The sequence below is a fragment of the Pleurodeles waltl genome, chromosome 9 (genome assembly GCF_031143425.1).
Source record: "Pleurodeles waltl isolate 20211129_DDA chromosome 9, aPleWal1.hap1.20221129, whole genome shotgun sequence".
Lineage (NCBI taxonomy): Eukaryota > Metazoa > Chordata > Amphibia > Caudata > Salamandridae > Pleurodeles > Pleurodeles waltl.
In genome coordinates, this window is record NC_090448.1 from 12,958,452 (window position 1) to 12,973,592 (window position 15,141).

Consider the following 15,141-nt stretch of genomic DNA (forward strand, 5'->3'; position numbering starts at 1 on the left):
AGGAGAGGCACAGAGGAGAGACCCCAGGCAGGCAGGAAGGAGAGACCCCAGGCAGGCAGAGGAGAGACCCCAGGCAGGCATAGAGGAGAGACCCCAGGCAGACACAGAGGAGAGGCACAGATGAGAGACCCGAGGCAGGCACAGAGGAGAGACCCCAGGCGGCCACGACTGGCACATGATGGACACACAAAAGGTGTCTGTAACGTTCAGACAGTCTCTGGCTTTAAAGACGCACAGGAGGGGGTGAAACAAATGATTCTGTAATAGCGCGCCGAGTCGGAGAGAGTGGAAGCCACCGCAGGCTCAGAGAACAGTGAAATCTAAATACCGCGGGGTCGTGGAGTTAATGTGGTGGTGAAAGGGTCTTAACGAGGGGAAAGCTGGAGACTAGACGGGGCTCGAGGCGCAGGTGAGGGCAGAATGGGTGGACCAGAGAGGCGCGTTGGTCCCTCTCTACGGCCACTGTTTAAAAATCTCTTTTCTGAATGTGTTCATGTTTACAGTGTCCAAGTGCTTCGACAAAGCTTGTTGGCGCTACACTTAAAAAAAAAAAAAAAAAAAAAAACAACGAAAATAAAACTAATCACAGTAAGAAAACCAGATATTTCGTCTTTTGGAGCCCTCAGCTCCCATCTTTGTCAACACTCATCTGCTGACAAAGCGCTTCGGAGTCTGAAGCACAATTAAACATTATTTCTAAAAACAAGCGCCGCGGACTTTAACCTGCACGACCTACAATTGTAAATCGGCGCCTGGTTAATATCTTCCGCCTGCTTCCCACACAACATCATTTCATGTTTTAAATAAGAAAAAACAAATTTTACAGATCCCGGGGTGCACTGTGACAAACAAACTGCCCATAATTGACAAACCCGAGGCCTCACGTCAAACAGAAATAAATCAGCGGGGAAATCTGTCCGAAAAACATCTTGGAAAACCCGTTTTGAGAAAAAAAACATAGATTTTAATTACCTGAGAATATCCATTGAGCAGGTGTTCATTACCTACACGTTTGGGGTAATTATGAGGCAGGCCCCCCGGGGAGCTGCTCCTGCCAGGCACAGACGGAGCAATAAAACAGGTACATCCCCTCTCCTAGGATCTGCACATATGTGTGCGGAGGTGATGGGGGGGGGGGGGGGGAGGGAGACGCCCCTCTCCTAGGATGTGAAAATGGGTGTGTGTAGGGGGGGGGACACCCCTATCCTAGGATCTGAACATGTGTGTGTGTGGGGGGCACCCCTCTCCTAGGAGCTGAACGTGTGTGTGGGGGGGAGGGCACCCCTCTCCTATGATCTGAACATGTGTGTGTGTGTGTGGGGGGGCACCCCTCTCCTAGGAGCTGAACATGTGTGTGTGTGTGGGGGGGGCACCCCTCTCCTAGGAGCTGAACATGTGTGTGTGTGGGGGGGGTCACCCCTCTCCTAGGATCAGAACATGGATGAGTGTGTGGGGGGCTCCCCTCTCCTAGGATCTGAACGTGTGTGTGTGGGGGGTGGGGGACCCCTCTCCTCAGATCTGAACATGGGTGTGTGTGGGGGGGGGGGGGGGGGGCAGCCGCCTGGCGCGCGCTGGCCTCAGACAGGAAGATGTACACGTCATTTTAGAGGATGACTGCAGGGTTCTGATTGGAGGCCTCGGTAATATTTACATCCTCTGCTCGGTGCCCTGGAATAAGCTGCCTTGTACAGCTATCACGGATTGATTGGACCAGGGCTGTTTTTTGTGGAAGCTCGCCCTGGTAGGTGAGTAGGGGACCTGCGCGGACGTCAGTTGGATCCATAGTGTCTAATGTAGGTTTCTTAAGTAAAGGTTGAACAACCTCCAATTTCCAGCTTGAAGGAAAAATACCAGGTGAGAAAGAACAGTGAAAAAGTTTCAGGACGTGAGAGATGTTGTCCAAATGAAATGAGAGTGAAAGGAGAACAGGAAGGATGAATCTCTTAATGAGTGTGAACATTTGGGCCTGGTGATTGGCCGCAGATTAACTCAAGAGAAGTTTGTTGCCGATCAGTTGCAGATCAATGGCCGGAAAGTCGAGTTCAGGGACCGACTCATGATATTGCAGTCCCTGAGGTTAAGCACCTTGTACATCTGAAGAAGTCAGGGACAGTGTTACACAGCTCGGGAGAAGGCAAAACCTTGAGTTTTAATGCGTCAGTGGTCGGCGTTTCAGAGCCCACGTGAAACAGCTTTATGGCAAGATTGGGGGGAGCTGAGACGTTCTGAGAAGCAGACATGTTTGGCTTTCTGCATCTTACATCTGTGAGTATTGTCAGCAGAAAGTGTCCCTTTGTGGGTCTCAGATTGGGAGCATCGCTCCCACGCGATGGCCTCTCTGCTCTACGGACATTAAGGGTGATCAGTCCTTCCTCTCGCCGCTTGGACTCAGCTCCTGGGTGCATTTCAGGAATCCGACGAGGAAACGTCTTGTACTGCGGTATAGCGCTTGCCATCCTATGTGGGAGCAGAGGCGCTTCCCTACCTGGTTAGCACGCTACACCGTGCAGGGTGTCTGCCTGAAAGAGTGTTGTCCTTGTTTTAATCTCACCTGGGAAGTGTCTCCAAGTTGTGTCACGGCCACCGGGGTGTCATTACTGCGTTACAGGAAGCACTTTATGCTTTTCAATGAACCTGACAGCTTTGAGCAGCTCTGCAGGTGCCTTGATGCTGTTTCTTCTGCACACTGAGGTCGTGTCTGTGCACACACTGGTACACTGAGCGGTCATCTCTATGCACGCACTGGTACACTGAGCGGTCATCTCTATGCACGCACCGGTACACTGAGAGGTAATCTCTGTGCACACACTGGTACACTGAGAGGTCATCTCTGTGCACGCACTGGTACACTGAGAGGTCATCTCTGTGCACGCACTGGTACACTGAGAGGTCATCTCTATGCACGCACCGGTACACTGAGAGGTAATCTCTGTGCACACACCGGTACACTGAGAGGTCATCTCTGTGCACGCACTGGTACACTGAGAGGTCATCTCTGTGCACGCACTGGTACACTGAGAGGTAATCTCTGTGCACACACTGGTACACTGAGCGGTCATCTCTATGCACGCACCGGTACACTGAGAGGTCGTCTCTGTGCACGCACCTGTATACTGAGAGGTCGTCTCTATGCACGCACTGGTACACTGAGAGGTCATCTCTGTGCACGCACTGGTACACTGAGAGGTAATCTCTGTGCACCCACTGGTACACTGAGCGGTCATCTCTATGCACGCACCGGTACACTGAGAGGTCGTCTCTGTGCACACACCTGTATACTGAGAGGTCGTCTCTATGCACGCACTGGTACACTGAGAGGTCATCTCTGTGCACGCACTGGTACACTGAGAGGTCATCTCTGTGCACGCACTGGTACACTGAGAGGTAATCTCTGTGCACACACTGGTACACTGAGCGGTCATCTCTATGCACGCGCCGGTACACTGAGAGGTCGTCTCTGTGCACACACCTGTATACTGAGAGGTCGTCTCTATGCACGCACTGGTACACTGAGAGGTCATCTCTGTGCACGCACTGGTACACTGAGAGGTCATCTCTGTGCACACACTGGTACACTGAGAGGTAATCTCTGTGCACACACTGGTACACTGAGAGGTCGTCTCTGTGCACGCACTAGTACACTGAGAGGTAATCTCTGTGCACACACTGGTACACTGAGAGGTCGTCTCTGTGCACGCACTGGTACACTGAGCGGTCATCTCTATGCACGCACCGGTACACTGAGAGGTCGTCTCTGTGCACACACCTGTATACTGAGAGGTCATCTCTGTGCACGCACTGGTACACTGAGCGGTCATCTCTATGCACGCACCGGTACACTGAGAGGTCGTCTCTGTGCACGCACCTGTATACTGAGAGGTCGTCTCTATGCACGCACTGGTACACTGAGAGGTCATCTCTGTGCACGCACTGGTACACTGAGAGGTCATCTCTGTGCACGCACCGGTACACTGAGAGGTCGTCTCTGTGCACACACCTGTATACTGAGAGGTCGTCTCTATGCACGCACTGGTACACTGAGAGGTCATCTCTGTGCACGCACTGGTACACTGAGAGGTCATCTCTATGCACGCACTGGTACACTGAGAGGTAATCTCTGTGCACACACTGGTACACTGAGAGGTCGTCTCTGTGCACACACCTGTATACTGAGAGGTCGTCTCTATGCACGCAGTGGTACACTGAGTGGTCATCTCTGTGCACGCACTGGTACACTGAGAGGTCATCTCTGTGCACGCACTGGTACACTGAGAGGTAATCTCTGTGCACACACTGGTACACTGAGCGGTCATCTCTATGCACGCACCGGTACACTGAGAGGTCGTCTCTGTGCACGCACCTGTATACTGAGAGGTCGTCTCTATGCACGCACTGGTACACTGAGAGGTCATCTCTGTGCACGCACTGGTACACTGAGAGGTAATCTCTGTGCACACACTGGTACACTGAGCGGTCATCTCTATGCACGCACCGGTACACTGAGAGGTCGTCTCTGTGCACACACCTGTATACTGAGAGGTCGTCTCTATGCACGCACTGGTACACTGAGAGGTCATCTCTGTGCACGCACTGGTACACTGAGAGGTCATCTCTGTGCACGCACTGGTACACTGAGAGGTCATCTCTGTGCACGCACTGGTACACTGAGAGGTCGTCTCTGTGCACACACTGGTACACTGAGAGGTAATCTCTGTGCACACACTGGTACACTGAGAGGTCGTCTCTGTGCACGCACTGGTACACTGAGAGGTAATCTCTGTGCACACACTGGTACACTGAGAGGTCGTCTCTGTGCACGCACTGGTACACTGAGCGGTCATCTCTATGCACGCACCGGTACACTGAGAGGTCGTCTCTGTGCACACACCTGTATACTGAGAGGTCATCTCTGTGCACGCACTGGTACACTGAGAGGTCATCTCTGTGCACGCACTGGTACACTGAGAGGTCGTCTCTGTGCACACACTGGTACACCGAGAGGTCGTCTCTGTGCACACACCTCTATAATGAGAGGTCGTCTCTATGCACGCACTGGTACACTGAGAGGTCATCTCTGTGCACGCACTGGTACACTGAGAGGTCGTCTCTGTGCACACACTGGTACACCGAGAGGTCGTCTCTGTGCACACACCTCTATACTGACAGGCCATCTCTGTGCACACACTGGTACACACACTGGTGCACTGAGAGGCCGTCTCTATGCACGCACTGGTACACTGAGAGGTCTTCTCTGTGCACGCACTGGTACACTGAGAGGTCGTCTCTGTGCACACACTGGTACACCGAGAGGTCGTCTCTGTGCACACACCTCTATACTGACAGGCCATCTCTGTGCACACACTGGTACACACACTGGTGCACTGAGAGGCCGTCTCTGTGCACACACTGGTACACAGATAGGCCGTCTCTGTGCACACACTGGCACACTGAGAGGCTGTCTTTGTGCATACACTGGTGCACTGAGAGGCCATCTCTGTGCAGACACTGGTACACGAGAGGTCATCGCTGTGCATACACTGGTACACTGAAGGGCCGTCTCTGTGCACACACCTCTATACTGACAGGTCATCTCTGTGCACACAGCGGTACACTGAGAGGTCATCTCTGTGCACGCACTGGTACACTGAGAGGTCGTCTCTGTGTACACACCTGTACACTGAGAGGTTGTCTCTTTGCACACACTGGTACACTGAGAGGCTGTGTCCATGCATACACTGGTACACTGAGAAGCCATCTTTGTGCACACACTGGTAGACTGAGAGATCATCTCTGTACACGCACTGGTACACTGAGAGGTCGTCTCTGTGCACACACTGGTACACTGAGAGGTCGTCTCTGTGCACACACCTGTATACTGACAGGTTATCTCTGTGCACACACTGGTACACTGAGAGGTCGTCTCTGTGCACACACCTCTATACTGACAGGCCATCTCTGTGCACACACTGGTGCACACAATGGTACACTGAGAGATCATCTCTGTACACGCACTGGTACACTGAGAGGTTGTCTCTGTGCACACACTGGTACACTGAGAGGTCGTCTCTGTGCACACACCTGTATACTGACAGGTTATCTCTGTGCACACACTGGTACACTGAGAGGTCGTCTCTGTGCACACACCACTATACTGACAGGCCGTCTCTGTGCACACACTGGTACACAGATAGGCCGTCTCTGTGCACACACTGGTACACTGAGAGGCTGTCTTTGTGCATACACTGGTGCACTGAGAGGTCGTCTCTGTGCACACACTAGTACACTGAGAAGTCATCTCTGTGCACACACCTCTATACTGAGATTCCATCTCTGTGCACACACTGGTAAACTGAGAGGTCATCTCTGTGCACACACCTCTATACTGAGAGGCCATCTCTGTGCACACATTGGTACACTGAGAGACCATCTCTGTGCACACACTGGTACACTGAGAGGGCGTCTCTGTGCACACACCGGTACACTGAGAGGTTGTCTCTGTGCACACACCAGTACACTGAGAGGTTGTTTGTGTACACAAACATTTGTACACTGAGAGGATGTCTCTGTACCCACACCGGTACACTGAGAGGTTGTCCATGTACACACCTGTACACTGAGAGGTTGTCTGTGTACACACACCTGTACACTGAGAGGTTGTCTCTGTAATACACCTGTAGACTGAAAGGTTGTCTTTGTACACACACCTATACACTGAGAGGTTGTCTCTGTACACACACCAGTACACTGAGAGGTTGTCCATGTACACTCACCTGTACACTGAGAGGTTGTCCCTGTGAACATCTGTACACTGAGAGGTTGTCCGTGTACACACCAGTACACTGAGCGGTTGTACCTGTACACACACCTGTACACTGAGAGGTTGTCCGTGTAAACATCTGTACACTGACAGGTTGTCCGTGTACACACACCTGTACACTGAGAGGTTGTCCATGTACACACCTGTACAATGAGAGGTTGTCTGTGTACACACACCTGCACACTGAGAGGTTGTCTCTGTAATACACCTGTACACTGAAAGGTTGTCTTTGTACACACACCTATACACTGAGAGGTTGTCTCTGTACACACACCAGTACACCGACAGGTTGTCCATGTAACACACCTGTACACTGAGAGGTTGTCCGTGTAAACATCTGTACACTCAGAGGTTGTCCGTGTACACACCAGTACACTGAGCGGTTGTACCTGTACACACACCTGTACACTGAGAGGTTGTCCGTGTAAACATCTGTACACTGACAGGTTGTCCGTGTACACACACCTGTACACTGAGCGGTTGTACCTGTACACTGAGAGGTTGTCTGTGTACACACACACCTGTACACTGAGAGGTTGTACCTGTACACAAACCAGTACACTGAGAGGTTGTCTGTAAACACAAACCGGTACATTGAGAGGTTGTCCGTATACACACCTGTACACTGAGAGGTTGTCCGGGTACACACCTGTACACTGAGAGGTTGTCCGTATACACACCTGTACACTGAGAGGTTGTCCATGTACACACCTGTACACTGAGAGATTGTCCGGGTACACACCTGTACACTGAGGTTGTCCGTGTACACACCTGTAAGGCAGTGCAGGAGTTTGTGTCTTTGTCTCACCAGGATGTCTGACGTTCAGGGCCGAAGAATCTTAATCCATTAAATGCTGATTTACAACCAAAGGTGGCATTTTTTTGCCGTGTGGAACTACGCTCCTTCAGAACAGCGTACATTGATGAAGCCTACAGTGACCGTAAATCCCCTTCAAGGCACTATGGAATGTAGCCCGGCCAGTCGTAGAAGTGGTGAGTAAGAATGTGAAACGCGAGCAGCTGATCCCTCGCCGCCGCATTACGCCTGCAGCGGCGGTGCTACGAGTACAAGTGTAGAGTCTTCCTCACAGCCCGCGCACCGCGTGACAAGACTATGGCCCTCATTCTGACCTTGGCGGGCGGCGGAGGCCGCCCGCCAAAGTCCCGCCGTCAGGTTACCGTTCCGCGGTCGAAAGACCGTGGCGGTAATTCTGACATTCCCGCTGGGCTGGCGGGCGGCCGCCTTCAGGCCGCCCGCCAGCCCAGCGGGAAAGAGGCTTCCACGATGAAGCCGGCTCGGAATCGAGCCGGCGGAGTGAAAGCTGTGCGACGGGTGCAGTTGCACCCGTCGCGTATTTCACTGTCTGCGCAGCAGACAGTGAAATACTTGTAGGGGCCCTCTTACGGGGGCCCCTGCAGTGCCCATGCCAGTGGCATGGGCACTGCAGGGGCCCCCAGGGGCCCCGCGACCCCCCCTACCGCCATCCGGTTCCCGGCGGTCGGACCGCCGGGATCTGGATGGCGGTAGGGGGGGTCGGAATCCCCTCGGCGGCGCAGCAAGCTGCGCCGCCTTGGAGGATTCAATGGGGCGGCGGGACACTGGCGGGAGACCGCCAGTGTTGCCGGTCCGACCGCGGCTTTACCGCCGCGGTCGGAATCCCCATTGGAGCACGGCCAGCCTGTCGGCGGTGCTCCCGCGGTCCTCCGCCCTGGCGGTCTTTGACCGCCAGGGTCAGAATGACCGCCTATGTGTAGGAACCCCTGAAGTACACACACAGCCTCAAAGGCTTACAGTGTGGCACGAATATTTAGAAGAAGATGCACTCAATATGGCGAATCAATAACCTTATTGATTGTCCCGCCTCACTCCGAGAGCGAGGGAGCATCAGCAGAGATCGTGAGATCACTCTCTGTACCATACATCAAGAGTCGGTTGGCTGACTTCCTGTTACAACCACAGGGACACAAAAGCTGAAGAAGCCTGCCTTGGTGAGTAGGTAGCCAAGAACACCTGCCTGCAAAAGATGCCCCGAGTCTGCTGGACCTGGAAAGGCATCAGAGTGCTGTTCAGTTGCTTAACAAGGACATTACAACTAGTTATAGGTAATCACTGGCTTCGCTGTACCCATAGACTTGGCTGAACTTCACCCGGACATCGGCCCCTGTGGCCCACCGTGCTCATTGGGGTGGCCCCAGGTAGACCATGAGCCCAGGCTTAACATCCTTGTGGAACTTCAGCATCCTGTATCTCCTCCATCAGGACCACTCTGTTAAAATCTATGTGGGTTCACCCATAGAGCCTGGCACTAGACTAGACATCGCCGGCAGATGCTGAGTTTTCATTGGCTAGTAAAGGGCTTTGGGTGTTCCCTACTGGTAATGGTTTCCAAGGACCCCCTGGACTCCACACTTGGCCCCTGTGACCTAAGAAGCCTGCGCTAGAGAGAGGGTTGAGTGAAATGGACACTTTGGTCTCCAGGTCATCAGGAGCGAAGCCAGTATCACGAGCCCTGGTGCAAGGAAAGAAATGGGGCAGAGGGCTGCTGTTTGGATTATAAAATACAGCAATACTCAGGGTTCAGTGGGCCCCGGTGACACTGCAGTTGCTGCTCCAATAGAGCCCATGCCCCTGCTTGTCATGTAGTTTCCAGACCTCAGATTCAGCCTTCTCTAGAAGGACACAGTCACGGCAGGACCATCCTTCAGACCGGAAGCTCTCCTGCAGAAATGATGGCCGCTTCACATTCCTCCAGTAAGGCACTCTTTCTGACAGCCGAAGGACAGAGTGGAGACCAGAAAGACGCGCGTCAGAGACATCTAGTCGGGACTAGTCCGAGGGCCCTGGGGCCACACTCCAGTGATATGTTTGAAGTGTGTGTGATGTGTGACCACCAGGAGCTGGAAGTCGAAGGGGGGTGGTTAACAAGGGAGCCGGGGAGGCCAGTGTGGGAAGTTCCAGAGGGTGCCCCAGGAATTACTCACTCTGATGAGAATAGAAGCAATTTCTGGAAGCTTCTTCTGTCTGTAGCCCGACCCCTGCTCTATCTTAGATGGGGCAAGTGAACAAAGTAGATATTTTTGGTGTTTCTGGGAACGCTCATCTCGCACCTGTACTCCTAACATGACAAGGGAGGTGAAACCACCATCAAGGACGAAAAGCCACACACATTCTGAGTGAATACACATAAAAACCTGTATGTTTATAGTGCGCAAGCTCTCTTTGAGCTTTCAAGAAGCTTTACAAATCTACGTAATCAGACTTAATAGCAGTGACTGAGGTTTATTCCCGCATTCCACCCACTACATTTTTAAGTGTCACCCAGTAGACAGCACAAGAGCTGTCTGTCACAAGATATATTGCTAACTTACAGTGGGCTTAAAGCCTAGCCGTTGTGTTCCATTGGTTGGCTTCCTTGTCACTCTCATTTGCTTGCTTCTTATTCACCAGCTTCCATAGGCTTTCCTTCCTCTTCTTCTGCTTGTCCCTCCCTTGGAGCATGAACGCATTACACGTATCCTTCCACTGCTCACTTGTCAGCCGTTACCTTTTTTTCTTTTTGTTTCGACCTCCACAAGAGTACACGGTTTTACAGCTGTCTGTTATACACCTCTCCCACCCCTTCCCCGCCCTCCAGTGTTCCTCTGTCACCCATGTAGTCCCCCCCCAATCCACACATGTTGCTTTTCCACTCATGTTTCTCCCTGCTAGCTCCAAGTTGCTCTCCTCCACCGGTTTGCTCCCCCGGCACCCCACTTTGCTGTCTCTCTTGTGTGCTTTCTCCTCCAACACCCTCCATGTTGTTTCCCCCCACTTGCACCCTCAAGTTGCTTTAGCCCCCCCAGCCTCAACTTAATGAAGCTCCTGCCCCCTCACCCGCCCACCTCCCACCACCCGCTTGACATAAAAGAAAGCTTTGTCGTTTTTTCTTTTTAGTTATCGATCTAACTCGGATCGGTAAGTAAAAAGGAAAAAATACATCTGTGTCATTTTGAATGTAAAAGATTTTCTTTAAAGAAACACCTGTGCAATGTAACATATTTTTATAACAAACAATCACACAAAACCTTTTCTGTGTCAGGCACTTCAAGATGCAGGTGTAGAGGCCGATGAGGGAAATGAATGAAGGTTGCACATAATCTGCCTAATTTGTCCTTAAAGTGCACAATTCCTAATTTAAATCTGTCTTAATACTCTCCCTTAAGAGTATATGGCGCAATAGATTGTTAAGTTTACTTTCCATAATTCACATTCAGTACGACAGGGGCAAGTTAGACCCAGAGCAATTTATGTTCTCTCAAGCCCGGGGATTCTTTTTAACATAATAATGAGGATTTGAGGTAGGATTCTCTGCTCACCTCTAACTCCAGCTCGTCCCGATCCATGTCCGGCGGAAGGACCCCCATGAAGTCCGCTGGGTCGTAGAACGTGTGCACTGAAGGATGTCTGGAAAGATGAAAAAGGCGTTTGATAGGGTCATGTTTTTATTTTAGTTATCAATTAGATTGCAGCGTAAAGTTTTAAAACCAGATCCCTCTAGTCACTCTCAGTGCTGGATGCCAACAGAGCCTTCAGCCTCAGTCAAGTGCTGCCTGGGCTTTAGTGGAAGTAAGAGACCGCTTCCCAGGCTGGCACGTAGGACTAGCTGGTAGGGTTGGGACACAGTCACTATTACACCAGACTCTTATTCCAAGCAAATCTGCCTCCATATCGAAAGCATGACTCCAGGCCTTCGAAATACCTACACGTGGTAAGAACATGCCCTGCAGAACTAGGTGGTATTGTTAATGCACTGCAGGAGGGGGGATTGGGTGGATCTCAAAAAGAGGTGTCTGGTGAGTCGCGGATGAGGCCATGCAGACTCTTCAATGTCCCAGCGCAGAATGTAAAGCACCTCTGGCAAGCTTTGTTAATCACAATATATGCAGTGCTTTACGTGGGCAGGTACTGTCCACTGCTGAGTACCGGTACTCCTTCAACTCTAAAGGGCACTGCAGCAATATATTTAATAGAAGAGTACTGACACTTATAAGGAGCAAACATATGCTCTAAGTAGTGAATACCTGCACTTCTGTAGTTCCATTTAAAGCACTGAGTATACGGCATTAGCGAATGGGGGGAGTGAATTCGGATTTTAGATGCAGTATTGCTTACGGTGGCTCAGTGTTGGTGGTTTGGTGAAGGGTGGCTGAGGGGAGGGACTTTCACCCACTGCTGTTGCCAAATGCCAGCGCCTTGTTACCTACTAACCAACAAAGGGGGATCAGGGTGTAGGGAAAACATTGGTTCATCAACATTATAGCGTAAATTAGATGACTGGTAAACAGATACCAAACCGCAGAACATCCTATTTTAGATATCTCTGGGGCTGCTCTTTCAGGTGCCACGACACTAGAGATGTGTGAGCAGTTGTGGCCGCGAAGCAGGCAGGACATAACTCCATGCAGAACCAGGGCAGTTTCCACACACATGTACCATCCATCTTCCAGCAACTGGCATGTTCATGGAATCCCACCTTGAAGAGTCAAGAACCTGCACAAAGGATGGAGACACAGTACATATCTAGAGTACTGATGTACTGGGGAGCCCAGGGGGGGCCTGTCTCACTGCCCACAACTAACCCCTGGCCCAAGATGCTGTCACTAGGAAATGGAGCATGTTCTGGGACAACATGGCTCTTTCTTGGATTTACGCGTCGAATTCACTAAAGTCCGAGTGGTATCGGTAAGCATCACACTTTGTAGGTTTGCACAAGTCTCCCATTGAAGAGGAGATATGATTGTATCAATAATAAACAAACAAAATTAAAATATTGAGACAAAAAACTGGAAAACAACAAAGAACAAACAAATCAGAAAACAGGCCGGTATTAAGGGGTTAAGGCTACAAAAAGGAGCACGATTAAACTTTTTAAAATTATATCTTTAGGGGTTTGTGGGCGTTCATTAAATAAGTTGATAAAAATCGTGCAAAATAATATTACTAAATAAAATAATGTGATCAGAAAAAAATATTTCACTGAAAAACTTTAAAAGTAATGTTGATAAGAACTAAAGGGAAGGAGCCAATATTAATCCCTCCAAAGTGAATGCTCTGTTAGCAATGAAGGTGTGATTTACACTCCAGATGTAATCTCATGACAGAGAGATGGGCAGCCTTGGCAGTCATCCGACAGGGCCAGTGAGTTGAAGGAGGCTGACAGCTCAGCAATGCTGGTTGCCAGAGGCCAGTAATTACATTCTGGAGTCTCTTTCTCTGCACTAAAGTAAAGAAATGACCTCACAGGGTCCAATTCACAAAGGTAAATTTGCTTGTGTAGATGTGCTCACTTTAAATCTACGCCTGCGTGCAGATTTACGTCTAAGCATGGATTTAAGACTTTCCACGAACTCCGATGACTAACTTTACAAGTGTAAAGTTATCATTAGTAATCCTAGTTATTCTCAACTTTTTGGGAGGTTTTCACCTCTGGGTCATAGATTTCCCTATGTGAAAATGTATGTGCGTTTAATAAAGTTTAATTTTTGTTTAAAAAAAAATAATAATTTAATGTAAAATGAAAATGCAAAATCATTTTAAACAAAGCATGTTAACCTAAGACTCTATATGGACAAAGATTCAACATATTGGCCCTCATTCTGACCTTGGCGGGCGGCGGAGGCCGCCCGCCAAAGTCCCGCCGTCAGGTTACCGTTCCGCGGTCGAAAGACCGCGGCGGTAATTCTGACTTTCCCGCTGGGCTGGCGGGCGGTCGCCTTCAGACCGCCAGCCAGCCCAGCGGGAAAGAGGCTTCCACGATGAAGCCGGCTCGGAATCGAGCCGGCGGAGTGGAAGCTGTGCGACGGGTGCAGTTGCACCCGTCGCGTATTTCACTGTCTGCGCAGCAGACAGTGAAATACATGTAGGGGCCCTCTTACGGGGGCCCCTGCAATGCCCATGCCAGTGGCATGGGCACTGCAGGGGCCCCCAGGGGCCCCGCGACCCCCCCTACCGCCATCCGGATCTCGGCGGTCCGACCGCCGGGATCTGGATGGCGGTAGGGGGGGTCGGAATCCCCGCGGCGGTGCAGCAAGCTGCGCCGCCGCGGAGGATTCAATGGGGCCGCGGTACACTGGCGGGACCCCGCCAGTGGTGCCGGTCCGACCGCGGCTTTACCGCCGCGGTCGGAATCCCCATTGGAGCACCGCCGGCCTGTCGGCGGTGCTCCCGCGGTCCTCCGCCCTGGCGGTCAAAGACCGCCAGGGTCAGAATGACCACCATTATCTCTTAAAATTATCTTTGTTAATTAAACATGTTAACATTTGTTACCGTGCATTCACTTTAATTGCATTTTCCCAGTAAATTCCAGAGGGTTTCTTTAAAGCTGTGTTTTGATCTTATACACAAAGCTAAACATAAATCCACTTTTACCTTTGGTGTTTTCAGTGACTAAGGGCCTGATTCTAACTTTGGAGGACGGTGTTAAACCGTCCCAAAAGTGGCGGATATACCACCTACCGTATTACGAGTTCCATAGGATATAATGGACTCGTAATACGGTAGGTGGTATATCCGCCACTTTTGGGACGGTTTAACACCGTCCTCCAAAGTTAGAATCAGGCCCATAGTATATAATTAAACTTAGAAATAAAATTATTTACTCTATGCTATTGTCTGTGGGGAGTTAATGCTATAGCCTCCTTCTATTACTTTCGACGTGAGTGCGTTGCGGCGGTGGCCATGCGTGATGCTTGACGTGCTCTAAGGATGCGCCGGGGTACGGTTCAGCATCTTTTGTCATTGTCCTGACTGTGGTAGAGACAGAGGTGTATTTTGTGAATTGCAATTATCTTTCTCTGATGTGGGTGTGTGTTTTATAGTAGAGTAATCCCCCCATCCCTCTCCTTAAACTTCCCTTAGTAACACCTATTTAGTAGTAATTATTCCCCATCCCTCCCCCTCCCCCCCCCTTTGCCTCTTCCTCATTTGATAAGTCCTTTACCTACGTGGACAGTGTTTCTGCCAATGCGGAGAGGCGGGTGAACATCTCGATCTGCAGGTTTGTGAACTGTACTAGGTATCACCGAAGTATTATTACTGGAGTACTGGTTTATGTACTCCAAAATAACTTTGGTGAATTGGGCACATATTTTAGAAAAGATGATGCTCAGAGCTATTCTTGAATTCTTGCAAGAAACTAAAGACCCCCCTTAAAGGAGCTATTGATGCACCATCTGCAAGGACCCTCTCACCTTCTCCAGCCACAGGGCTAGCACCAGGACTCTCCACCCCTGCAATCCTTAGGGTTGGACCTAATCACAAATTCTCCCTTCCCCTCTATAGTGCA

At 50.7% G+C, this 15,141-nt stretch overlaps 1 protein-coding gene across 3 annotated transcripts in view; it reads right to left on the reverse strand.

Moving 5' to 3' along the window:
• PDZRN3 (PDZ domain containing ring finger 3) overlaps positions 1-15,141 on the reverse strand; it is a 508,900-nt gene that overhangs the window by 20,388 nt on the left and 473,371 nt on the right. For all 3 annotated transcript variants that reach the window (XM_069206113.1, XM_069206112.1, XM_069206114.1), the window contains one exon: positions 11,174-11,261. In XM_069206113.1, the coding sequence (XP_069062214.1) occupies positions 11,174-11,261 (88 nt within the window). The remainder of the gene's footprint in view (positions 1-11,173; positions 11,262-15,141) is intronic.